General features: G+C 39.0%; 2 protein-coding genes across 8 annotated transcripts in view; one reads left to right on the top strand and one right to left on the bottom strand.

The window, feature by feature from the left end:
• LOC103479647 (serine--pyruvate aminotransferase, mitochondrial-like) overlaps window positions 1–1,711 on the bottom strand; it is a 7,895-nt gene extending 6,184 nt beyond the window's left edge. The window contains exon 1 of the mRNA XM_008434193.1: window positions 1,454–1,711. Coding sequence (XP_008432415.1) covers window positions 1,454–1,711 — 258 coding nt within the window. The remainder of the gene's footprint in view (window positions 1–1,453) is intronic.
• Window positions 1,324–26,614, top strand: kif1ab (kinesin family member 1Ab). Of its 7 annotated transcripts, none has more exons than XM_017310090.1 (49): window positions 1,324–1,693; window positions 2,663–2,843; window positions 5,621–5,694; window positions 5,833–6,012; window positions 6,161–6,229; window positions 6,510–6,688; window positions 6,798–6,909; window positions 7,402–7,479; window positions 7,586–7,651; window positions 7,733–7,750; window positions 7,844–7,922; window positions 8,012–8,090; window positions 8,293–8,435; window positions 8,607–8,645; window positions 10,138–10,268; window positions 10,364–10,443; window positions 10,998–11,073; window positions 11,664–11,743; window positions 11,831–11,937; window positions 12,029–12,112; window positions 12,849–13,029; window positions 13,142–13,214; window positions 13,331–13,421; window positions 13,530–13,678; window positions 13,920–14,098; window positions 14,288–14,425; window positions 14,748–14,866; window positions 14,951–15,036; window positions 15,183–15,318; window positions 15,588–15,771; window positions 15,877–15,967; window positions 16,075–16,193; window positions 16,302–16,357; window positions 16,994–17,102; window positions 17,236–17,302; window positions 17,420–17,504; window positions 17,615–17,720; window positions 17,982–18,005; window positions 18,127–18,241; window positions 18,829–18,962; window positions 19,060–19,121; window positions 19,247–19,392; window positions 19,894–20,082; window positions 20,178–20,249; window positions 21,328–21,437; window positions 21,666–21,785; window positions 21,916–22,108; window positions 22,225–22,343; window positions 23,490–26,614. In XM_017310090.1, exons 2-49 carry the CDS (start codon window positions 2,738–2,740, stop codon window positions 23,545–23,547), a joined length of 5,091 nt encoding a protein of 1,696 aa, XP_017165579.1. In that variant the 5' UTR covers window positions 1,324–1,693; window positions 2,663–2,737; the 3' UTR covers window positions 23,548–26,614. The 7 variants fall into 7 exon arrangements, with proteins under 7 accessions (XP_017165579.1, XP_017165577.1, XP_017165575.1 ...); XM_017310088.1 differs by having other exon boundaries at window positions 10,069–10,268; window positions 20,178–20,222; XM_017310086.1 differs by having other exon boundaries at window positions 10,069–10,268.

Here is a 26,614-nt window from a genome sequence, read left to right as displayed (position 1 = left end):
TAGTAACATTACATCTAGTTAAGTTTTCAACAAATATTATTCTGACTTAAACMAGGTTTGTACTTTTTGACTTTGTCAGCAATTGTTGTGAAATTGTTATATTTACAGGTCACACCATTCTGTTTTGTTCTCATTGTGTGTTTCCTGTATTTTCACATCATATAACAGCTTTTATTTGTTTATTATTATGCTTACAGCCTGCATTAAAATATCTCTGAATCATATTGKCAGTGTTACTATTATTTTAACGAGGGCAATTATAAATGGGGGTTTTGTTCTGCTATTCTGTTTGACATGCCTTTACTATTACATGTTGTGTTAAGGGGATTAATGTGGCACACTCCCCAGAATTAAAGATGACACCTGAAATTTTAGGTTTAATATCAATACCCCTCTTAACTTAAAATAGCCTGTTCAACTTATTGTTTACAACCTAGAATTAAACAAATGCAYGGTTGTACTGTATTTAAAATGTGTACTTACTACCTTTATCAAGGGASTTGCTAATATCAAGGCACATTTTATGAACTCTGTTACAATTTATYTTCTGTTCTTAGATTTAGTTTAGCCTTTGTTCTGAAATGAATRTAGGATAGAAGTTTGCTCTCTACCAGAAAATCCTAAAAGAGAACGGACATCAGTTTGAGGCCTTTAGTTCAAGCGCACTTGGGTTATGCAGCCAGTCCATGCATGTTTGACTGAAATTAAGTGAAACAAAARGAAACAAAAAACAAAGCAATCAAACGTGATTTTATCTTGTCAAAGTCTGGACTTTGACACGATTGAGACACTGTTGCATGAACTTAAAGAAAGTGTTCATGCTCAACAAAATATTCCCATGTGACTGAAATCTAAACAATTCTGCAAAGACAAGAATTTCTCATCATCAGTTATAGAAAATTATTGATAGCAGCTGATATGTTACAGTTTGCACCTACCTTAATTATCTCATAGCGCTATAGGTTGGTCTGGATTTGGTCATCATTTTAAAACAGATTTTTATTTTGTATTTAATCAGGCTTAATTAATCTGATATTTAAATTTGTTTGATGATCTGAAACATGTAAAAACGTGAAAAGGGAATATGTTGGRGTGTGAATGGTTTTTCGCAGCAATGCAGCTCAAGTGATTTTTTTTAACAACAACAAAAGACAAACCCTCCAAATGTAGAATAAAATTACCTACTGRTACATGGTGAGATTGAGCATCTTTGCATGCGAAGGGAACGTAATTTAGGAATGTATTTTGTGGTGCTTCATTCCCCCTCCTCTCTCTTTGCTCGCTGATGATGCTGATGCTGATCTCATCAGCCCCTCCCAGCATCCCTGGCACAGCTGCGCCGCCATTTTCAGCACCATCAGAGCGACGGAGTGACGGCGCACTCCATCCTCCTGTTTATRCGTTTGGATCCGCGTTTTCCTCCTCTCCCCCCCTCAACCTCCTCGTCTCCCACTCTCGTCTCTGTGTCTGACGCACCGCTGCTGCTGCTGAGGCTGAGGCAGACTCCCCTCTCCCCGTTTCCCCGGCGGATTCTCCATGTATGGATGCGCTGAGGGAAGTGATGCTGTAGGTTACCGAAGACCGAGAGAAAACACAGACCACAGACGAAATTCAAGAAAGAGCCACCGGAGGATCCCGACGCCTTTTTGAATGGATTCATCCTGTGTGTTTCTGTCGAGTCGGAGTTGCTGAGGTAAACCACCGTCCTCATTATAGCTTCATATTTGTTATTAGAGCTCATCGGGATGGTATTTAATTTTTTCCCCCACTTCTGTGTTTTGTGAATGTTGACGATTTCGCGAGCTTTTTTTTTTTTTGTTATACGAGACGCTGCGTCAGGATGGTTGGCCCTTTAAACGATTAACGCCAATATAAATACGACATMAACCCATATTAGATTAACAATAAAAAAAAAATCAAATATACATCTAACATCGCTATAATGATGTGACCTCCTTTCCGACGCAGTGCCGGATGATTTGGTGTCTGAGCTGTGTCCATGTTTACGCGGCCTGTCTCTGAGGTGCGGCAAAGCAAGATGGAGGAGACGATATTTACATGGACAGATTTTCTCATTTTTCTAATCAACAGTGCTCTCAGAAATATCATATATGTCACATTATAGCGTCCTATGGTTTTTTTTTTTTGGTCACCTTTTTTGTTTTTATTTTTGATCTGCTGACGATAGCTTATAATATATTGTTCAACATTTATTGTAATGGGGGAGGTGGTGGGGGGGAACGAGGCCACAAAAATGTGCAAAGAATGATAATAGTCAAAGATAAGGCAATGATATGATAAGGATGTATTTTGGGATGTGAAACCATATTTAATGGCACGGTTTCATAACAARGGCCTGAGTCTTGGTGGGGATGTAGTCCAAAGAAGCAGCCATTTTATTGTACTATAGCAGAGATGATGCTGTTGAGCTCCCTGCCAAATAATGACCCAGCCATTTAGGCAGAGTGTTTTAGAAGCTGTGCATTTCTGTCCCAGTGGGGATTATCTGGCTGTCGAGAATCATGTGTCAGTTAGCAATTTGTGGCTAACAAAGCTCTCTTCTCACTTATGCAATTCAATCCATCTGTTAATATTTTTTTAACAGCTTGATATGAATATTTTCCAGAAATAACACTGTTCCTGTTATTTTGTACCTGTGCAGGTGCCTGGTGTGTGTCTATAGCCAAACAGATCTCCAGCTCCTCCGTTGACATACACACACAAGCCCACCTGAGAGATGGCGGGGGCTTCGGTGAAGGTGGCGGTGAGGGTCCGACCCTTTAACTCCAGGGAGATTGGAAAGGAGAGCAAATGCATCATTCAGATGTCAGGGAACACCACGAGTAAGTGTAAYGTCATTTGCTATGAAGACTTTTCAATAAAAAGTTAATTTCTGCGTGTTTCAGTTGAACTTAGCTAYWGATCTGTATAATTTATTTTAACGTCAATGGAACATGGAGGATAATCATTATTCCCAGTAACTTGTATACTATAATAATTGTGGAACTGAAAAGAAAACCCAGCTAACTAAATATACTTTATTCTGCAAATCGAATGTTGATTCAAAAATTGACCGAACCTGGATTCATTTATCAAAACAGTTGAGTTAAYGGTTTGATTCAGCATGCGAAACCTAAGTTAAAGTTATTCTGGTCTTATTCCATCTCATTATTTCTTATTTTGTTCMTGTAGAAGAAGATTAGTGAATTCTGATTCAAAACGGCGGCTTGTGAGGAATTATGAAACTCCTTTTAGTTTTTTCTCTAACCCAACGAACTGGATCGCAGTCTTTGACCTGATCTTTGTCCATACCATAGTGATTTTTACCTTAGACAAATTGGTATTCATGCAAAAACATCAAAAAATGAGACCTAATTAATTAAATGTACAGTCAGGATAAAAACAATAGGCATTCTCCTTTTAAGTTTCTTTTTCTAAAAGATGTTTTTAGACTTACAAGTTGTTGTACTATTTTCCCAAACTGTTTTGGTTTCATATTTAATGGCAATCAAAGAAGAAGCCAAATAGTGGAATGTGTGGTGTGTCGTTCAAATGATATTTAAAAATTCTTACAATCTGAAGTTGGATAAATGTTTGTACTTGAACCAACACATAAATTACTAATTAAAACACATTTTGGTTGAACTCAGTGTCATTCAGGCATAAACATACACTTCATCTCCCATTAGTCATATAATGTTAAAATGTGTCAAGGGTTACAGCTGCAGTTTTATGTTACAAATGTCCATAAATAGATTATTATGTCAAAGTGTTTTAGTACATAGAGCTTGCAGACTAACTATTGAAACGAGCAGTATTAATGTTTTTTATTTTTTCAATCTGCTAGCCCTAGTCCTGGTCATGTCTATATAAAAAAAAGTGCTGTGAAAAACAGTGTTGACCTCGTAAAGATTTTTTTTCTTTTTGCTTTTTTGTCAAATTTTTCTGATCATGCAGCAAATTTTAATATCAGATGAAATTTTAACATAATAGAAAAATAGAAAAAAATGTTAACCAAGGCCTTATGTCAGAAAGTAACAATCCCCCTTTTACCAAATCATTAACTCTAACAAACAAAAATTCTGTTTATTTTCACTAGTCACACCCAAGCCTGATTAATGTCAGACCTGAACACTCAAGAAGTCACCTACMAAGAAAATGTCTGAAAACACRAAGCAGGCTGAAAAATCTCAAAAATCAACATATCACACTCTGATCTAAATCTTTATTTGATATTTGAATTTGTTGGGTGACATAAAGCATTTAATTGTAACCAGAAAGTAAAATCTGATAAAAAAAAAATAAAATTAATCACTCCTGTCTAGTACCGTGAATACTTATAGATTGTGTTATTCAGAAATATAACCGTAAGTAAGTCTGATATCACTAATGGCTTCAGTTCACAAAATCCGAGACAATTGGTGACGCTCTCTTGGTGACTTGATGATATTCCTCTGACCTACATTGCGCTCGGTCAGGCATTTCACCTCAGCTATTTGTCTTGTAGGCAGCTCTGCGCTGCAGCTACATATCACAGGGCAGCGAGGTTGGCACCATCTTGGCAGCTGCAGAAACAAACAAAAGCTTCAGTCAGTCCTGAGGCGCGACACTGTGTGTGCGTGTGTGTGTAGGATGTAGTGGCGGCAACATTTCTCTGCTCTCATCATGCATGCTGCCAGGATTTGGGGTGAGGGGGGGGAAAAGAGGCCTTGTTGTTCTGGTCCGGTCAACAATCAGCCGATCTAAAATGTGTGTGTGAAAGGAGGAGAGCCTCTGCCTTTTGTGGCGTTTTGGAGGCTTTAATTTGCTTAATTAAAGCCAGAAGATTCTGATGCTCACTACACCTAACTCCGAAATGTGCCCTTTTTATAATACAATGTGCCCTTTTTATAATACAAGTGCTGCTTACAGCCATGTCCTCCCTAACGTTTATCATCAGCATTGTGGTTCTTTCAGCTGAGTGCACAGTTTTTGGGGGCAGTGTTTGTGCTATAATAAGCTTCCCCATAGAGTGTGTTACAGTGGATTCAGTTCACTGACAAAAGAGCACCTCAGTTCATGATTCACCCTGCRGTTCTCTGTTCTCACAAAATGAAGTGAACATGCTGTCTGTACCAACAACTTAAATTCACATTTTAATTACAAGGCAGATAAAACTCATTTAAATTTTGCTTTTGCAGTTTTTGTGTGAAAGAAATAAACTTTTTTTTTTTCATGGTGAATTTCATATTTTTGCTTTCTTTCTTTATTAACCTTTGASGGGTGAACTATGGATAAAATAGACCTGGATTGAATTTTTTTTTTTTATTTTGGGGCCATGTGAGTGATGTAAAGATTAGGTTTGAGCATTAAAACTCAAAAATAATAACATCATGTCATGTGAGCAAGGAATTTTTAAAGGAGTATATCAGAGGTAAGAGCACATCGATTGTGAAAGAKAACTGATTTGTTTTATTAGAAATAGATTTATAATCCGTTTTATTTGAATTAATTTAGCTTTTTTCATCATACTGCTTATGCAAAGTAAAATGTTTGATAAATGGAAGAAAATTAAACCTATCTGCATGCTTCTTACTAAGCTGCTTTGCTGTTTTTTTTTTAAATTTATTTTCTTTTTTAGCTATCCTGAACCCAAAACAGCCAAAAGAAAACAAGAGCTTCAACTTTGACTTCTCATACTGGTCACACACTACGGTGAGTTATTTCACTGTTTCCGTCTGCAGCAGTGAAATGAAAACATATCAGTCAAAAAAAAAAAAAAAGAAAAAAAATATCAACAGCTTTTTGACTTGTCTGCTTTCTTGATTTCCTCTGTCTCCATTTTGTCGGCAGCCTGAGGACATCAACTACGCGTCTCAGATGCAGGTGTACAAGGACATCGGAGAGGAGATGCTGCTCCACGCCTTTGAAGGTTACAACGTGTGCATATTTGCATACGGACAGACAGGAGCTGGCAAAAGCTACACCATGATGGGACGACAGGAAAAAGACCAGCAGGGGATTATACCTCTGGTAATTAGGAGTCMATTTATGGCTGATTATACAACACAAGTTCATGGGTGGTAAAGCACAATAATTGGGCTTCAGCTCTGTCATTTGATTGGGCCTTGGAAACCTATAGGAGCTTTGTACCGACACACTTTGCTTCACTGTCTTCTAGCTGTGTGAGGACCTTTTCACTAAGATCAATGACAGCAATAACGACAACAACATGTCTTACTCTGTGGAGGTGAGTGATGCCAAACCCTTAATAAATTCCTTTTATTTATTAATTACCAGACTTMAAACTTTTGCCAGYTTTTAAACCGTTACATGGTTTTAATGAAGCAAACCGGTGGAAATGAAACCAAACTGTTGTGCCAATGCCCTTATACACAGGGTGTGTCTAGAAGTATTTTCTTTTAGATTCATTCAAGGGGAGAAAAGTGAAATATATTGCTAAATTACTTGCGTGATTTGTTAAGAACAAATAAYTGCATTTCATAATTTCTCCTTTCCCCTGCTCTTAGGTGAGCTACATGGAGATTTACTGTGAGCGTGTGCGCGACCTGCTGAACCCCAAGAACAAAGGAAACCTGCGTGTGCGAGAGCACCCCCTGTTAGGACCATACGTTGAAGATCTGTCTAAGCTGGCCGTGACTTCGTACAATGACATTCAGGACCTGATGGATTCTGGAAACAAGGCCAGGTAACGACTAGGAGGCCGAGTCGTTTCCAGTTGTCACCGCATTTAGCGCTAAGCAGCTGACGGATCCATGAAAGTGACAGAATTACCAACAGCAATCTCCCTTTTTCAGGACTGTGGCTGCCACCAACATGAATGAGACCAGCAGTCGSTCTCATGCTGTCTTCAACATCATCTTCACACAGAAGAAGCATGACATGGAGACAGACAACACTTCAGAAAAGGTCTAGACCCAAAATATAACTGAGTTCTGCTACTCATCTGAATATAAATGCATTAATGTCAGCCAGAAACCTCTGCAAAAACAATAAATCAGTCAACAAATGTGCAAATGTGTGTATTTCATAGTGCTGCAGTAGTTCTCGAAACTTTATTTTGTACACATTTTATGGTTCTACAATATTTCCGGATTATTTTGCAATAATTACACCAACAAAAATGTATATCGATGTGCATTTCTAAAGTTGTATCCAGTCAATCCATTGAATTCCCCCAAACAAGCAACAACAAAAAAGATGTTTGTCACTTGCAAGTAGCGTAAWCTTTAATATGTAATATATCACATTGCAAACATCATTTTTGTATTTAACGAATAACTTTGCATGTGGTACTAATCCCTGAGGGATACCACAAGGATCATCCATGTATGATGAGCAGTTTTCTTCCAACTTTACACATTTTTAATTGTCTTTTGATTATTTTTGATTATCTGATAGGTCAGCAAGATAAGTCTGGTAGACTTAGCCGGCAGTGAGAGAGCTGATTCGACTGGAGCTAAAGGGACGCGACTGAAGGTGGGAGGACGATTTTTTTTATACAGGACTTTGCTTAGAAATCACTACAGAAAGTACTTCAAGTGTCTAAAATGCTTATTCTTGATTGTGTGGTTTTTTTTTGTAGGAAGGTGCAAACATAAACAAATCTCTTACCACACTTGGAAAAGTCATTTCTGCTTTAGCTGAACTGGTGAGATTCCGACATGTTGCTGGTTTATTGTTTTCTGTTGTTCAAATAAGAGTGACTTATATTTCCCTTTTAAATTCATAGGACTCGGCTCCAAATAAGGTTTGTCGTTTCACTAAAATGTGTTTCATAATGAAGCAAAAATAAAGTTATTCCTCGTAGTAAACCGCAACAAATATTTTGCTTTCTAAACAGAACAAGAAAAAGAAGAAAGTGGAGAGTTTTATTCCTTACAGAGATTCAGTTCTGACTTGGCTCCTTAGGGAGAACTTAGGTATGCAAACAGAAACATTCCTTAGTTCGTTTTTGTCGGAGTGCACTCATTTTCTGTGTTAATACAATTTTATAATATKTTTGCTTCAGGAGGAAACTCTCGCACAGCCATGGTGGCAGCTCTCAGTCCTGCAGATATTAACTATGATGAAACTCTAAGTACTCTTCGGTGAGGAAAACACRACAGAACCTCATTTTGATTGATAACAAAGTTGCAACCCAAACCTAAACCTGATTTTCCTGAAATTAAAATTGTAGCTCTACTTTTCATCTGTTCAGGATTTTTGACTAACTGTTGCTGTAGATGCGATCCATAGCTCAGGTCTAAGTCGAGCAAAGTTCAGTGATGCTGACGGCCTCTGCTCTGTCAGGTATGCTGATCGAGCCAAGCAGATCCGSTGCAACGCCGTGATCAACGAGGATCCCAACAACCGCCTGGTCCGCGAGCTGAAAGAGGAGGTTGCTCGCCTCAAAGACCTGCTGTATGCGCAGGGCCTGGGAGACATCATCGAGAGTGAGTCTCACACACGGAAACACTCGAATCYGATTATAGAAAATGCGCTTACTTTGAGCCAGGCGCCGCTGTGCGGGACTTTTGTCTCCCTCCATCCACTGAACACYGGGGGATTAAGTTGGAACGTGGCCGTTTTTGACACACAGTCTCTCTTCCTCTCTGCCCTGTCAGCGTATCGAGGCACCGTTCCTGCCATCACTGGTTTGAAATGTGTGTTTAACTTTAGCAAGCCTGCGCTTTGCATCTAAAAGAAATTTCTTTTTTCTTTAAAGTTTCCTATTCTTCCACTCCAGAGACAAAACTTACAATCCCAAGAAAGCATTTGTGACGTCACACAAGACGCCAAACAAATAAAGTTTATTCAGAGCATCTGGAAAATTGACATCTTGTTGTTGTAATGTTTGTTCTCAGAAATTTTGCAAAATGGCCTCCATTCCCCCCCCCCATCATCATGGAGATTTTCATTTTTATTCCCAATAGGAGACGTCATAACATTGAGCAACTTGACCCCTGACCAGCTATTTATGCATGTCTTTACTAAGGCATGTGATGCTTTGGGACCTCTTGGTTAAACTTATCTGTTACTTTGAACACAGGCACAAAGAGAGGAAAAAAAGATGCCCTGAAAGCATGACATTGAAGTTTTAATTCTAATAAATAATTAGACCATTAGCAGGATTGTAAAAATAAAAAAAWAAWAAAWAAATAAAATGCTCACTATTCTTTTCTGGTACTTAATAATTTTTTTTGCACTTCAGAATTATGCACAACCTTGTGTTGGTCTGTTTCATAAAAATCTTCCAAAATATATCACAGTTAATGATTTTAACTTGATGAAATGTGAAAAACTATATCTAAGTAATCAAATCTCTTAGTATGGTCAATCATTTTCTGACAGCTTTCCTCTGTCAGTTTAAATTCCAACAAAACCAAAATGACAAACTTAAGTTCATTATTTTTTTTTATGCTAAATGATTAACATTTGGAGATCGGCTCATCCTCAGCTTTTGAGATTTCAGTGTGTCCTGGTAGGTGTTCACAGTAGCAGATACTAACCAAGAGCGTAAAATGGCCCTTTAAGGCTTTTTCACCATTTTTCACCGAATGGAAAGATGACGTGTTGGATGACTAGATCTGCATCCTGTGGAGATCTTAGAAGTGCGCAGGCTTGCAAATTCAGGAGCCATACTTTAGAAAAGCTTCAATGAAAAGCTTAAACAAACTATTTTTGGTTTATACTGTATATCACATGCATTTGGCCTGTATGCATTGAAAACATATGACTGTGTGGTTTTTGTTTATGTTTGTCAGTGCTTTCTCAGCTTGTCAACTGCGTACATTCAGTTTTTCCTCACATTCAGTTTCTCTTGACATTTTATACTTTTGTTTCTGAGTTGATCTTTTCTCACTGTCTGGAACGGCTTTGATAAGCAAAACAGCTTTGCTTCTTGGGTCAGTTATTTGAGCTCTTCTCTCTCTTTTGTTTTTGTACTCCTTCCTACTGGTCCCTTATTTTGTCTCTGCGTGTCCCCCTTGTTCCTCAAACATCTGGCACTCGCTCCCACCTTCTGTCCCGTTCTTGTTTGTTTCTTTTCCTCGCGCTCTTCCATGCACCGTCTCTTCTCTCTGACAGATCTGTGCGATTACAAGAACTTTGTGAACAATGGCCAGGCTGTCAATCAAAGGGGTGATCTCTCCACAGTGACCAACGCCATGACAGGAATGAGTCCCTCCCCCTCGCTCTCTGCCCTGTCCAGCCGGGCCGCCTCCATCAGCAACCTTCACGACCGCATCTTCAGCCCAGCCAGCGAGGAGGCGATCGAAAGGCTCAAGGTAAATGGGTTGAAAATAAAACTAAAAGAAAATAGAGTTGGGACTATGTCTGTTTAGACTATTTTCACAATGAATTGTTTTTCTTTCACATTCAGGAAACAGAGAAAATCATTGCAGAGCTTAATGAGACTTGGGAAGAGAAGCTGCGTCGTACTGAGGCGATTCGCATGGAGAGGTTTGTCTGAAATATGAGCTGTAATCTTATTTCCCCACCCCGTCTCCGGTTCTCAGTCATCCCTTAATACTTCTATGAGTTATTCTCATCTTCCATTGACACTCCTTATAGATGTTTCAAATGTTCACATTATCTTAGGAAAGAATGCATAAATCATTTTGTTAATGTTTAGGTCTGCTCACTCCTTTAGTTTATGATAAGTCACCTGGATAACGACTGCTTCCTCTTCTGCAACTGTAATTTTACCATATTTATAATGAACAGAATAATATCAGATCATAATGCCGAGTTTGTCATTGATCTCAGATTCTTGTAATCATTTAACCATTCATTGGAAAATGATAATAGCAAATAAATGTGCCTTTGTTTATTGTAGTTCTGTATTTGTTACATTTTCTTATGTGCATTTCCGGCTTCATACAGCAGAAGTTGAAAGATTAATATTTGTAGAATTAAAATATTTTACTCAACATCCAACAAGCCTCTGTAATAGATGTATTAGTGTACCCCTTGAAACTCATTTTAATAGTTTAAAATTTGTTTGCTTGCTGCAGAGAGGCTCTGCTGGCTGAGATGGGTGTTGCTATGAGAGAAGATGGGGGAACTGTTGGTGTCTTTTCTCCCAAGAAGGTAAGATATTTGTCAAAGGTAACTAATAAAATCTCAATGCAGCATATGTGCTTAATGGCAACTGTGTAAAACTGTGTTAAAAAGCTTTTAATTTCATTTTCATTTTGCAGGAGAATAATCTCACACTAAGAAAAATAATTTCATTTCATTTGAGTATTTTTATTTAGCAGACAAGAAAATTATATATTTAATCATATATGTAATTAATATCTTAAATATCTTTCTTATAAAAGGAAAACATTAACTGTTAAATTGGTAAATGTCACAGAAATACCTGTATTTCTGTAAGGTAATGCTTTTGGTGTTATAGGGTTAACCTTTTAAATCATAATTTTAAAATAATTGTCAGAAAATTTTGATTTTTAGAAATTAAAATGTTGATTGGATACTTTAACCAAAACCACAGACATGTCCCATTTGTAATTCTGTATTTTGTGATCATGTAATAAACCTCTGAAAGAGAATTGTATTTCTTGAAAATTTAKAATAAGCCATTATTGGGTCTTTCTCTGAAGACAGAGAAAGGAGGAATGAAAACATCTTACAAAACTTATAAAATCTGTTGACGCTCAAACATGGCTTTGTTGCAGACCCCTCATCTGGTGAACCTCAACGAGGATCCGCTAATGTCTGAGTGTCTGCTCTACTACATCAAAGACGGCATTACCAAGTAAAACTTCATGCACACCCATTCTTACATTGAATTAGCTCTGTTTGTAGCAGTTTTCACATCTTTAATGACTTTACCCTCCTTCAGGGTTGGTCGCGAAAACGCCAAAACTCGACAAGACATCGTTCTTAGCGGCCACTTCATTAAAGATGAGCACTGTACCTTCAGCAGCACAACAGGCCCACAGGGAGAAGGTAAAAACCTAATATACCTGTATCAAAATATATATTTCAACTGTTTTGTTRAAGTGGTAAAGCGGATGATATTAATTGTCTTCTGGACCAGGATGCGTCATTCTTGAGCCATGTGAGGGGTCAGAGACATATGTCAATGGGAAGAGAGTGACCTCGCCCACTGTTTTGCGATCTGGTGAGAATCCATTGTTATTATTGTGATTAAAATAATGACCAAAACAATTTTCGGACGATAAGCCGCTACTTTTTTCCCACGCTTTGAACCATGCGGCTTATGGCCAGGTGTGGCTTTTCTGTGGATTTTTCTTCAGCCGCCAGGGGGCGCTTTAGCAGGAAGTGAATCATTGAAAGTCAAAATTGRAAATCAAAGAAGAAAGTGCTGATTTTCATTTAGAGCATGCTAGCAGCAGCATGATGGAGACATTTTTTCAAACTCATATGATGCAGCTTTAAAGKTGAAGGCTATCAATCTGGCAGTAMAGGAGGGAAACAAAACCATGGTTAGGCATTGGAGTCGTAGGGCTGCGTCCTTAATAAATCCATCAGATTTAATCCAGCAGATTTATTTGGACGCAGCCCTCTGCTGCCCTCTGCTGGGTGCTTATGGARAACCGAGAGCGGAGGACATACCAGCGGCTCATAGCCCGGTGCAGCTTTTAAATGTACCTTTCCAGTTTTTTAATTTTTATTTGTAGGTGCGGCTTTTAGCATGGTGCGCTCTATAGTAGGGGGAAATACGGTAAAAATCACTAGCTAGTAAGTAATTTCTGTTGCCTTCAATGAAAATTGCTGGTGGGATGAAAAATGTTTAGTGATGAAATCCTACAGTTCTTGTGAAGACAGTAATCARTTTGTTTTAGATGTTGGAAACTTCACGCATTAATGTGATTTTTTAATGTATTTTTTCCAAGGGAACCGCATCATCATGGGTAAAAGCCACGTGTTTCGTTTCAACGACCCGGAGCAGGCCCGCCTGGAGCGGGAGAGAACGCCGTGTGCGGAGACGCCGGTGGAGCCCGTGGACTGGGCCTTCGCTCAGAGGGAGCTGCTCGAGAAGCAAGGCATAGACATGAAGCAGGAGATGGAGCAGAGGTGAGTTTGAATGATCGCCYGTTGCTGCAAYATTGTTTTGTTTTGTGCTGTACTTTGTAGCATATCCTTACATTTCATTTCAYAAGTCTCTCTTTGAAATTGAATCCTCAAGGCTTCAGGAGCTTGAAGACCAATACCGCAAAGAAAGAGAAGAAGCCAGTAACCTGCTCGAGCAGCAGAGGCTGGTGGGTAAAAAATTCTGATCAACAAAAACCTGAACTTTCGTCTTGATAGATTCTGCTTTGAGGGTTCAGTATTCTAACAAGGTAAATGATCAAACACATTTCATGGCTCCTTCTAGGACTATGAGAGTAAACTGGAGGCCCTTCAGAARCAAGTAGACTCTCGGTACCTGGAGTCACCTGAGGAAGAGGAGGAGCCTGAGGAGGAAGGTGATGATGTTTTTAGATACAGCTAGACTCACAACATAGTCGCCCCAGTGTCAGGTGTTTTTTGATCAAAGTTGACCCTYGTTTTTTTTTTTYYGTATTTGTCTACAGTGCCGTGGACGAAGCGTGAAACTGAACTGGCACTCTGGGCTTTCAGAAAGTGGCGGTTCTACCAGTTCACCTCCCTCAGRGATCTGCTCTGGGGAAATGCCATCTTCCTCAAAGAGGCGAATGCTATTAGTGTGGAACTAAAGAAAAAGGTTTGTTGTTCATCATTTTGTGTAACTGTGCCATATTATTTCACTTTTTTCTTTTTTTTTTTTTTAACTTCTTAGTGTTTTAAGTGAAATTTGCCTGCACATCATCCATGGCCAGAGTTTGAGTTCAGGGGCTAATTTATTCCATCGCCAGTGAGAAGGGAGAGGTCAAAGGTTTCCTCAGGGCTTCTAGACGTATTTGACAATATGTGAATTGTGAGATCATCTTGTTGCGTGTTCACAGGTGCAGTTCCAGTTCGTCCTGCTGACAGACACTCTTTACTCTCCGCTCCCACCTGACCTGCTGCCTCCCAGTGTGGCTAAGGAGCGAGAGAGGCGACCTTTCCCTCAAACAATAGTAGCCGTTGAAGTGCAGGATCAGAAGAATGGAGCCACGCATTACTGGACTCTGGAAAAGCTCAGGTAGTAAAACATAGTAATTAGAATAGTTTGATAATTATTTCTATGCCAGGAAATCCCCCCSACGCCCCACATTTTTCTTCTTCTTTAACAGTAAAACTGCGCCTGAAGTTAAAGCCGTTCTTTTTTTCATCTAACAGAAATGTTTGCCGCAAAAAGCTGATTTATTGTGATTTATGCCRCCCGCTGCAGGCAGAGGCTGGACCTGATGAGAGAGATGTATGACCGAGCTGCAGAGCTGCCCAGCAGCACTGTGGAGGACTGCGACCACGCCCTGACYGGAGGGGACCCCTTCTACGACCGCTTCCCCTGGTTCCGTCTGGTTGGCAGGTTAGTTGTCTTACAAATAATGATTRTAGCTTATTAGGGCTGAAATTATTAATCCAATTAATCATGATAAATTGATTATTGAAATAATCATCAACTAATTTAGCGATAGATCAAATATTAACTGGAGCATACAGACTMAAAGAAGCCCACCTGGTAAGAGGAAAAACACACTCGGAGCAGTTATTAAGCCAAAACTGTACAAAAAATCCATGAAGAATTTGCCTGTGTTTTTTATCCAATGAATCGATTGTCGGAATAACCGTGTTTGTTTCTGCTTCAAAGACTTCTGAAACCAAAAATCTGTCATCCCTCCTCTCTTCAGGGCTTTCGTGTACCTGAGTAACCTGCTGTATCCGGTGCCTCTGGTGCACCGCGTGGCCATCGTCAGTGAGAAGGGAGAGGTCAAAGGTTTCCTCAGGGTGGCTGTCCAGGCCATATCAGGTACACAGAACATTTGTAGTAAGCCAAAATCAGCAACACGTTTCTGAAATGATTTTCAACTTGTGGTGTGTTTTGGTCTTGAAGCTGACGAGGAGGCCCCCGATTATGGATCTGGAGTGAGGCAGTCAGGCACCGCCAAGATCTCCTTCGAAGACAACCAATTTGAGAAGGTATTTGTGATGATTTCCCATGTTGTCCTTCAAAAAGAGACCATTTCTCGAAGTGAAAATCCGATAACTGAAACTGCACGCTTTTGTCCGTTGAGTGTCCAAAATATAAGRAAGGGAAAACCTGCATCAGTTTTACCTTGGTTTAGTTTCAGAGTGAGTCGTGTCCTGGAGGTTTGTYGCACTCCAACACCTCCCAAGAGGAGCTCAGAATCGTGGAGGGAGAAGGACAAAACGTCGAGATAGGAATCTCAGCGGACGAGGTTAACAACAACACCTGTGCAGGTRAGCTGTCCGCAGATTTYGTCTGTCCAAAATCCTTTCACTGTCAGCGGATTARCAATACATTCGCTTGTCATTTCTACACTTTGTTCAAATGTCAACATTTTTACCAGACTCCCAATGTGACAAAGTCAGATATCAATGGTATTTTATTAAGGTTAACGATAAAATAGCTAATAGCGTGAAACCATTTTGGCGTTTCTACSTTTGTTAGAGTCAAACTCAAGACTGGCCTCTTGAACTTTAATTATGTGCATCTGTTCRCCATGCAGCCATTCAGGAGCCTCCTTGCAGCCCTGTGAAGAGTTTAGGTCTGGGTCTGGACCTCCCGCTAGAGCTGTCTCCAGAAAAAGCTCTGTCACACCTGAAGATCGGCAGCACCTTCACCTTCAGAGTCACCGTCCTTCAGGCCTCCAGCATCTCAGCAGAATACGCCGACATTTTCTGCCARTTTAAGTGAGTTTAATGGTGGCTTCATTGGATGTTTTCCTAAAACCGCTATGAATTCCCRTTTTTAATGACTGATGAYGCATATAACTGTGTGTGATTTCACTTTTTCAGCTTCATCCATCGTCACGATGAAGCCTTTTCAACTGAGCCACTGAAAAACACTGGCAGAGGGCCACCGCTCGGATTCTACCATGTACAAAATGTAAGCAGCCAACAATGCAAAGACCCATAAACTAGACTTATTAGTGCTTCTGGAAATGAGCCACTGTCTGGCGAATCTACTTGAATTTGACTTCCTCTCTTTGTTAGATTAAAGTGGAAGTGACCAAGTCATTCTTGGAGTACATCAAGACTCAGCCCATCGTCTTTGAGGTGTTYGGACACTATCAGAAACAGCCTTTCCCTCCATTATGCAAAGATTTGATCAGGTCTGGAGGGAATTTGACATCTTCTTCTACAGTTACACATCATGATGTGATATCGCTGCGAGAATCCAGTTCATTTGATAGATCGCTTCCTGTTTTTGTTACTTTCAGTCCTCTGAGACCCTCCCGGAGGCAGTTTCCACGGGTGATGCCATTATCCAAACCAGGTCAGTAGAAATTAGTGAATATAATATAACATTAAYTTGTCTGGAGTAACATTCTTATTTTTTTAATTATGAGTTATTTTACATGCAGCATAAAATCTCAGATCTTGTACAACTTGGGCAAAAATATCAAACACCTATTTTTTAGGCCTGTGATTATGAATTTACATCCAATCCGGCAACATTTGACACCAGTTTAAGCACGCTAAAAAGCTAATATTGAATTGTATCAGGTAACGTAATATATGATCCAATTTACTTTCTGTCTTTTTAAAGATCTTTTTCTTGGTTTTGATGGGGACAAGTTTTATTTTTCTGTATAATTTGATGAGATTTTAGTGAATTGATTTAGGTTAAAATTCCTCCTTTTTMCATTATGCTCTTGAATATTTTTTCTGTTTCAAAAAAATACAATCGGTCGTCAGTCAACAAAAGAATAATGTACTTGAAGCATCCCCTATTAATGTTAAAAGTAAGTGAATTACTCAAAATAACTGTAGTAATAGTGTAGTAGTGTAGTAACCGCAAGTTACAAATGCCGATTTGTGCCCTGTTGGTTTTGCTGCAGTCTGCCACTGGAGGTTTCAAACCAGCTATTAGTTAATTTGTATCAACAAGAGGTTATTTTTCTTCTTTTAGTGCCAGCCACAAAGCTCAGCACGCTGACTCGCTCCACTGCTGGACCTTGCCATGCCAAATATGACCTCATGGTCTTCTTTGAGATCTGTGAGCTGGAGGCTAATGGAGAGTGAGTCCTGTTTACTTATGCTGCCTCTTGAACACTGAAATTTAAGTCAAGTAAAGAATTAGCTAGAAAATGCATCRTTCACTGGTAAATGCAACTGTTCAGATGTATTTTGTCGATTTTGTTMTATTTCCAGCTACATCCCAGCTGTCGTTGACCACAGAGGCGGCATGCCGTGCCATGGGACTTTCCTTTTACATCAGGTTTGATCAATTTCTATACATTTCTTTATATTTTCCACCTTCAAAAATACATGTTTTTGCAGATATAAGTTGACTTTCATAACTGAGACAAGCTTCTATCTTTCTTTGACTCCACAGGGCATACAGAGAAGGATCAGAGTTACCATTGCTCATGAAACAGGAAATGATATCGAGTGGAAGGAGGTGAAGGAGCTGGTTATCGGTGAGTAGCGTCTCGGCTCAAATTAGTTTGTCTAAAAAGGTTTAAATGAACAAATCAGGGGAAAAAAAAAAATTAAAAGCAAAGAGTCTCATCTTGATACGTCATTTCAGGTCGCATTCGAAACACACCAGAGGCTGACGAGACTATCATTGACCCCAACATCCTGTCCCTCAACATTCTCTCCTCTGGATACTTCTGGCCAAAACATGATGACAAGTATGACTGCGTTTTTTTTTCCCTCTCATAACAATTGCTTTTTTTTTTATTCATGTTTGGTATTTTAATATTCAACAACACATTTCTTCAAAACAAATGGGCAGCTTTTTATTCTTTTCTTTGACAGCATAACACTKTGCATTGTTATAAACATTTGGCTTTTGCTGATTTGCCAAATTTGCTGAGTTTTATCTCTTAACAGCTGCAACTAAACAGTTTTTTAATTTATACCCTATTTTCTCTTTTTTTCTTTAACGGCAGCGTTTCATTGGGCGTTGATCATAGGTATAATTATATGTTTTTTAAGTAAAAAAAATCCTTTTGATAGCAAAATATGCTGACAATAGATTGCATTGTTGTTTAAAGTAGCAGTAAGTTACATGTTTAATTTTTTTTCTTACTGCAGGACCTTCTATCGATTCGAGGCGGCATGGGACAGCTCCATGCACAACTCTCTGCTGCTGAACAGAGTCACTCCATACGGAGAGAAGATCTACATCACTCTCTCAGCTTATCTGGAGGTACAACAGTAGCATCTGAACTATGCAGAAAATGTAATAGGCTTAGTTAGCTGGTTTTTATGAGGCATGGACTCTTTATTTCTGTATTATCACCTTTTGTTAAAATATTGAAGCATCACTCAAATATTTTCAACTAAAATGYWTAATACMATCAAATATTTTTAATAAAACAATTAACAGTTATTCTCAATGTTGATAAAATAATTTGAAGTTTATTAAAGTTCTAGTAATGTGCCGTGAAGTTTGTAGTTATTTTGACTTTCATTTACTAAAATATATAGAATCAACACCCACAAAGTTTGGTAGCAGTTTTTGATAAGCATACATTTTGGGGCAGAATATTAATTCTACATTTTTGACCGTTCTGCTCTTCATAAAGAACACAAAATATAGTGTATGCCTGACTAACTTTTACAAGGATGTACTCAATTTTTCCAAAAAGCATTATGATATAGCATTTTTCTTACTACAGCTAATAGTGCTGTCACTAATAACTTCACTAGCAGCACTTACTAGCAGAACATGTTTATTAGTAGTTACTTTTTTGTTCCCAYTAATTTTTTTTCTTTAATTTCTTTAATCTTCAGATGGAGAACTGCACTCAGCCGACAGTTATCACCAAAGATTTCTGCGTGGTGTTTTACTCCCGTGACACAAAGCTTCCAGCCTCCCGATCCATCAGGAACTTCTTCAGCACCGGCTGCCTCAGGCCCTCGGAGAGGTACGTATCCACGGATAAACGGTCCAGGTTACCTGATGGTTTCATACACGGCGTCTGGGAATCACGTCTTAAATGCTGACTTTTTTTTTCTTCTCAGTAATCGTGTCACCGGAGTTTATGAGGTCACTCTGTGCCACATTGCAGATAACGGAAGTCCAGGTGATGAAAAATTAAATTAAGAAAGTTATCCGTGCAAAAGAAAAAAAAAAATTTTTTTCATATGTTTTTTTTTTTTAAACACTTTTAGTACTAAAATCCTCTTCACTCTCAATTCCCTTTATCAGGAATGCAGCGCCGTCGCAGGCGTGTTCTTGACACCTCTGTGGCTTACGTGCGAGGAGAGGAGAACCTGGCTGGTTGGAGACCCCGCAGCGACAGCCTCATCCTTGACCACCAGTGGGAGCTGGAGAAGCTCAGCTTACTGCAGGAGGTCTGTTATAACACACAATAAGAACATTTAAGAAAGCCAAATGGGAAATTTCTAACATTTCTTTAATCCCATTACATTTAGTGTTTTCTAACACTCTATGACTGTTTAACATCAGTCTGTGGTGCATAGCTTGTACATATACAAATTTAATAACTAATATTTTTGGTGGCAATATCCTCCGTAGAACATCCCGCTCGTCTTATTATATTTTATATTTCGTAGTTACCGGATTTTAACATGATTATAACATTTCATTAAAGGTACCCTTTCCATATTTATCTTTCTTGATATATTGTGCAACTAAATATATTTATAAAGAACCAGTAAAAAAAMCCCCCAAAAAACACACAAACTGAACATGAAACCAGCAGCTAGGTTTAGATATTGAAAGAATGCTTTTTATATGTTAATAGCAGTTGATTACAAGTAAACTTTTTTTTAATACTGTTTAAATTCACCTGCAATTAGCTGTTTTTTTGGGGTTTTGTTCTTTGGTTTTAGGTGGAGAAAACCAGGCATTACCTCCTGCTGAGGGAAAAGCTCGAGGCAACTCTGCAGGCAGGGCAGGACGCGCTTTACAAGAGCGGCGACATTTGTGACTTTGCAAAGAGCCCTGTCCTCAGCAGCAGTCCGAGCAGCAGCCCTGCTCCTGACGGCCCCAACCAGAGGCAGAGGGAGCTAGCTGCTAAGGTGACTGCTAAAGCTTAACGTTTGCCTCCWGTTTTGCTCCGGTCTTTGTGCATCCTGTTGCTTATCGAATGCTGTTTTTACTGTCTYTTGCCCAGTGTCTGCGCCTGCTGATGCACACGTTCAACAGAGAGTACAGCCAGGTGAGCAGCAGTGCCAGTGAAAGCAAGGTGAGCCCCAGCCTAGGCCCTCTAACCTGACCCRTTAGTTWGATCTTTACTAAATATTTCAACTTTAAAAACCGCCGGTGTCTCATCACTATCAGCTAATGTATTTGCATCCATCAGTCRCACTTGCCTTYATAGAGATATTTAGCGATTCTTCTTTGTCTTAGCTACAGTTAATATACTTACCTCTCCTAAAGGAACATTTTGTAATGTGAAGTAGAATAACGTGGAGTACATTTTGCGTCAAGGGGAGAAAGGAGCCATACTGAGTATAGTAACTCATGTTTTACAACATAAGTTACTAATGTGAGACGTCCCGGTTAAATTACTGGACTTCTGCTGTGACCAGTTTTATCAAGCCAATGTTARTTATTATTTTTGGTCAGGATTCTTACCACACCCATGTGCTTTGCACTCATCACCATCAGAAAACAAACAAAAAAGGCAACGCATTCCCAGCAGCAGTTCAAGCAAAACCTTTATCATGAACTTTTACACCAAGGTGCTTTGCATGTGGTTGTGATTAACTTTGTCATTAGCCAAACCACATCTGCGGGTTACCTGAATAAAGGAGGYAGWCWGTTGGAACAGTGCCATTAGTGTCTTGGGATGTTAAAGGTGCTTGAATGTGCAGATCAGAAATCTCCTCACAGCAGACGAGTCAGATTTGAAGATTTGAAGATTAAATCCGGTTTCATAAARCCATGTCTTCATGACTTTTTTTTTTYYWAWTYMWYCSSYTKKYYKKTYCCCYWAMYTYMWYYWWWAAWWAAWWAMCYYCCYYYTTWAACACTCTGAGGTYTCCACTAACACACTAATGTGGCAAAGCTGCATACTTAAAAGACGGGGCTCTTAGATATACAGATTCACATTCCAGTGGTGGTTCTTATGTACATTTTAAAAAGCGACAAAAAAAAAAAAACTGATCTAAATGTTCTCTGAATGCATGTCTCTGTTGTCCTTGTTTAAATGTTTGCTGATATGTTTTGTCTCTATCTGTATTTGTCCCTCCTTTGTTGCGATTCCTTGTTTTCCCTCGTGTGTGTGTGTGTGTGTGTGGATGTGGTTGGGCGATTTTTAGCTTTCAGAAATGTCTGCATCACTCATGAGGGATTCGTCCTCCTCTGGCCTCAGCACACTTACTCCCTCCTCTACTTGCCCCTCATTGGTCGATGGCCATTTTGACATCCGGTAAGTAAAATCCATCGTGATCGTCTTTTTCAACACTTTGGAATGCAAAAGTTTAGTTTCGGTGTTGGTTTATTTAACAAAATGATCTATTTTTGTAAACGTGGTTTTTCATGTGATTTATTTTRGATGTTTGAAAGAATTCAGTTATTCTAGACTAAGATATGCTACGACTGATCTTAAAACAATCTAGAGGTGCTAGGCTAGGTTTTCAACCTGCTGTTCATGCAGGCTCACCGAACCGAGCTCTGGAGCATCGACACCGGACCTGGACCCGTTCAGCCCAGTGGACAGAAAGAAAGCTCTGAGAGGATACACCTTTGTTCCTGACATACAAGAGATTCGGGTCAGGTGGGSGAAACAATCAGGCTTCGATTCTGTRTCACTGTGGAAAATATTCAAATTGYGTTTATTAAAACAATGAGCRTATTTATGAAAACCCTAAATARCCACATGTTGATTTTCTTCTTTGTCCATTCAGCCCCATCGTGTCAAAGAAGGGCTACCTGCATTTCTTGGAGCCCCACAGCAGCGGCTGGGTGAGGCGCTATGTGGTCGTGCGCAGACCCTACGTCTACCTGTACCGCAGCGAGAGGGACAATGTGGAGAGGGCTGTCATCAACCTGTCCTCGGCTAAAGTGGAATACAGCGAAGATAAACAGACACTACTGCGGGTATGCGTCAACGTTTCTTCAAGCGTGAAATGAACAAACTTACTTCTGCAACAAGAGTTTAGCTGTTACAGAAGATGAACTTAAATAACCATTGACAACATATGTTACGTCTGCAGACACCTAACACGTTTGCGGTGTGCACTGAGCATCGTGGGATACTGCTGCAGGCCGCCAACGACAAAGAGATGCATGACTGGCTGTACGCCTTTAACCCTCTGCTAGCTGGTACCATCAGGTAGGTGGTGGTGCTAGAGTTAAGTTACAACTTAAAGCATCTGGCAAGTTTTATCAGTTTCTTTGAAAGGATTCCTGTATATCACTCTTAAAAGGGTTAATTCTAGAAATGCTCCAATAAGATCATTTTGGTTTGATTTGACCTGATTATACTTATTTTGCTTTGTTTAAATTTTTTTTTGCAATACCTAGAAGATAAATACAAAATGAGACATAGTCTCTTCAAGCCTCCTTATCTTGACTGGTGATTATTATTTAATTAATTAATTACTGTACAATAGACTTTTATTATTATATTAAAACTAGGACAAACTTACAAATTTATCACCATGGTAAACTATCTTCTAGCATCTTCTGGTGGTGATTAGTGAGCTCAGTACAGTTAAAATAGCTAGCATTTTAAAAACAGACTTTTATGATTGTATATTCTTGAAAGAATGTAGCTCTTACCTTAATCTTAACCTGAGATTTCTAAATGGCTGCCAGTATTTTCAAAACCAGCGTAGTTTTGAGAATGAACGTGCAATCGGAGTAATTTTCCTGTACTCTGATTAACACTCTTGTTATCTGCTGAATGTCTAGCTTTCTCTCACTTTTTCACATCCTGGCATCCAGTTTCCTTCTAAATAACTTTCTGCTTCTCTTTGTTTCTTCCAAATTTATTTTAAACAACAGATTTATACCATAAATTAGCGAAATGAGTAGCTTTCTGCTTCTGGAACAACATTCACCATACGGTGCTGATGTTAGCACAAAATGGATCTACTAGGGAAAAAAAAGCAAAAAATGATCGGCTTTATGAGTCTCCAGCCTGGGGCATGTCTGCATGTCCTCTTAGTCCTGTTGTTATCCCTCAAAGTGAGCTAGAAAGAGAATCTGTTTGGATTCTCTTCCTAAACTCAAAGCTAAAAGACAAAGGATTTATGGAAAAAAAATTAATGTATGTAGCACATTTAGCCTTATTTACCTTAATAAATGGAAAATTATCATACGTCCATTTTAGTCAGTACTAAAATTTTTGTGATTTTTATTAAAACATATAAACATTTCTTGAACTCATTGGACGTTAACCAGTAAAAATATTCCTTCACACAATTTGCCAACATGATACACATGATGTACCACTCTGCTTTCGTTCTTCCTTTAGGTCCAAGCTCTCCAGGAGAAAGTCAGTCCAGTCGCTCCCGGCTGCTCAGCGGATCTAACAGGTGAATCAGCCTCGAGGAACGGCAAACAGCAAAAGAACAAACAATCTCAAAAGCTCACGTCAGCGTTCTCCTCTAATAAACACAAACCTTATAGCAAATGTCTCCATAGATACGATGACCAGCCTTGTCTCAAGAATAACTCGATTACTCTGTCGAGAACCCGACCTTGGTCTGTTTTTGCAGTCGCCTCCTYCAGCCTTGCATGATATGCTCCCTTTTGACCGTTAGAAGAGTTTACAAGGAAAACTAACAACGCAAACCTGATTATTAACTTTTTTTTTTCTGATGGACGTTTGGGGCTTGTTCTGAGTAGTTTTAATGTACTCGTAGGAATAGGTTGTCCGTAAGACTACCCCGTTTCCTGTAAAAAGATATGTGGCCAGTTCCTCTTCATCATTACTAAAAATAGGTCCTTGTAGTAAACCAGACATTTACCAATTACTGCATCAGAAAGGCAAAAAGCAAAGCATCATCCTGGTTTCTTCTCCTTGTAGACCTGTGTACAGTGTGGGGATGATAGCTTCATATACGTCATACATATACTGTAAAATACCTCAGTTTGGATCTGCTTGATGCAGCATGAAATTCTTCACTGCAGAAACATCAGATGCCAAAGAGGGAAAAACAAACTGCTGTTCCTCGTTATTTTAGCTCAAAAGTAGCATGAGAAGGTACCTGAAAGGACGAGGGGACGTTCTTCCTGTGTTGGTCTCATTGAATAATTTTGTGAAAACTGGATTCATTGGCTCAACTAAGGCGAAAATGATTCACTATAAGGAGAGATAACTTTTGTCCTTGCCTGGCGTTTTGGTATGTCTTTGTTTGTTTCAAGCTATTGTATATTTTCTGCACTGTTATTTATTTGTGACAATACCGCGGTTTTGTTGCATGGCACTTTATAGTCTTTATTGAATTAATGCATTTCTTTTTTACTGTTTTATTTTAACCAAAGCACCGTTCTGTGTCATATTCTATTGTGCGTATGTGTCAGCCGGTATATTACTTTACGATGCACTTTCTATGTTGAAAATTTCACTTTGTGAAGAAAATTGATTAAAACATAAATATCACCCTGAGGCTTACAAAGAAAATAATAAACCAAATCAGGGTTGCTATTTCCCTGAACAAAGATCATCTCAGCCTGAACTAAAATGTGGTTTTGTCACCTGTGAAGATGAATAGGCAACATAGATTTTCTTATGTTTGAAGTTTTTTTTTTTTCCCAAGCTTGTTATATCTTTTTATTAAAGCTTCATATTTAATAAGAGAAAAAAAAACTCATCAGTTTGCCCTTTTACTTGGGTAAGTTCACAGAGGTTCCCTCTTTAGGGAACACTGACCTCATGATTTCCAGTTTCTATTTTACCTACAAATAAGTATCCATAAATAAAAACTGAGCAAAGCACTTATTTTCTCAATTAGAACTGCAACACAGACTAAAATGACATATTTGGTGTCAAAACTCGGACCTTTGATTGGTTTAGAGCRCGTTGCACCGTGTAGTGCCTCCTTTTCTTCACCTCATTYTCTCTACTTCTTCCCTCTCACTTTTTATGATTTACGTCAATGTTTTTGGGGGGTACATATTATCAAAGAACCCCRAAGCACTGTAAAAGTTTTGCCTTTATAAGTAGACTTGTTAGCTTTYKAACGACATTATGGATTAAACACTTTTAACCTATCGTAGATGGAGGCTTGTGGCAGAATGTGGGGCAGTATGATTAGCTCTCTGTAGCTATGAACTTCAGGTCCAGAGATTCTTTACCGTTGGTGATACCTTCCTGTATTTTACCAAGATGGCCCAAAATATTGCCTTGAACGTGTCGGTGAAGGACAGATTTAGATGCGACAGAAAGCATCTCTCTGACTAAAGCTCTGTTCGGCCAGCCAGTCGTCCATTTGCTTTCCTTTTGTCCTGCCAGGAACAGATTGTGGGTAAACTTGACTTATAGTCAGCAAACAAGTGAGTCTGTGTGCTACAGGTCAACCAACCTGTTGAGCAATGCAGCCTAACGCTGTGAAAGCTGTCTGCCTCGTCATGTTTTATAATATCACATGTATAAAACACACTGTCTGGCATTTAATATTTGGGACATCTTGGTATAATCATTTTGTTTGGTTTTTTTTCTACATGTTATCTGGTGATAGATGGAACTGATGCGAAGTTTTAATAAAATTGTATGAACAGAATGTTTGTTAGACCAGTTTGGCACTTGTGCACAATGCATCTTTATTTATTAGTTTTATTGTTATTAATCTATTTTTTAATTGAAAACCATGATTTGTTTTCAATTCTGTTGTGGTCATAATCTTAAAAAAAAAGAAGATTAAAACTCTTTTTGCTTCCCGCAGACGAAGCACCACCACAGTTCAAACAACCATTTATTTTTCAAGCAGGCGGTTTGCGTTGCTACAAGTCCAAAAAGTGCACGACTTTCATGTAAAAAGTTCTGAGATCGAAGCAGTAATTGTTTAAATGACATATGAGTTGATTATCTGGCTTTGCTTTATCTGTCACAGTTGAGGATCGAAGCATGCTGGTCCTGTTTTCTTCACTGGATCTTGTCCTTCTCTCCTGCCTTACAGCTCGCTAATGACAACAGCTTTCCACTCCCGAAGTGCTGCTTGTAAAGTATCGTCATTCATGATCCCTGTAACAATTAACTGGAAACCTTCCTCTCGGCTCTGTCTTGTATATAAACTGAAATTTCCGTGTTGGGTCTTACTGCACAGACGGTATTAACTCCTTTTTTCCTCTGTGTATCATCAAATTGTCTCCTGCTTTGTCAAGTGTCCCGGCAGAGTGAGGAATAGTGAGGAGGGGTTTGTTTTGTACCCGTTTGCTCAGTGTGGATGAGGTCTTCGTGTTAGAAGTAGGGGGGACGGTTCAGGATTTTTTTTTTTACTCTTGGTCGGAGTCACTTGACAGAAGCAGGTCTCAGCCTAAACACAGTTTATCTTTTGAGTGTTCTGGAGTTCTTTCTCATGTCTGTGAACACATAACGGCAATTGTCAAGAGAAATAAAATAAGGCAAACAAATAAATAAATGAGTGTTGAAACTTA

This window comes from Poecilia reticulata, linkage group LG17 (genome assembly GCF_000633615.1).
Source record: "Poecilia reticulata strain Guanapo linkage group LG17, Guppy_female_1.0+MT, whole genome shotgun sequence".
NCBI lineage: Eukaryota > Metazoa > Chordata > Actinopteri > Cyprinodontiformes > Poeciliidae > Poecilia > Poecilia reticulata.
This window is presented reverse-complemented; position numbering and strand designations above follow the sequence as displayed.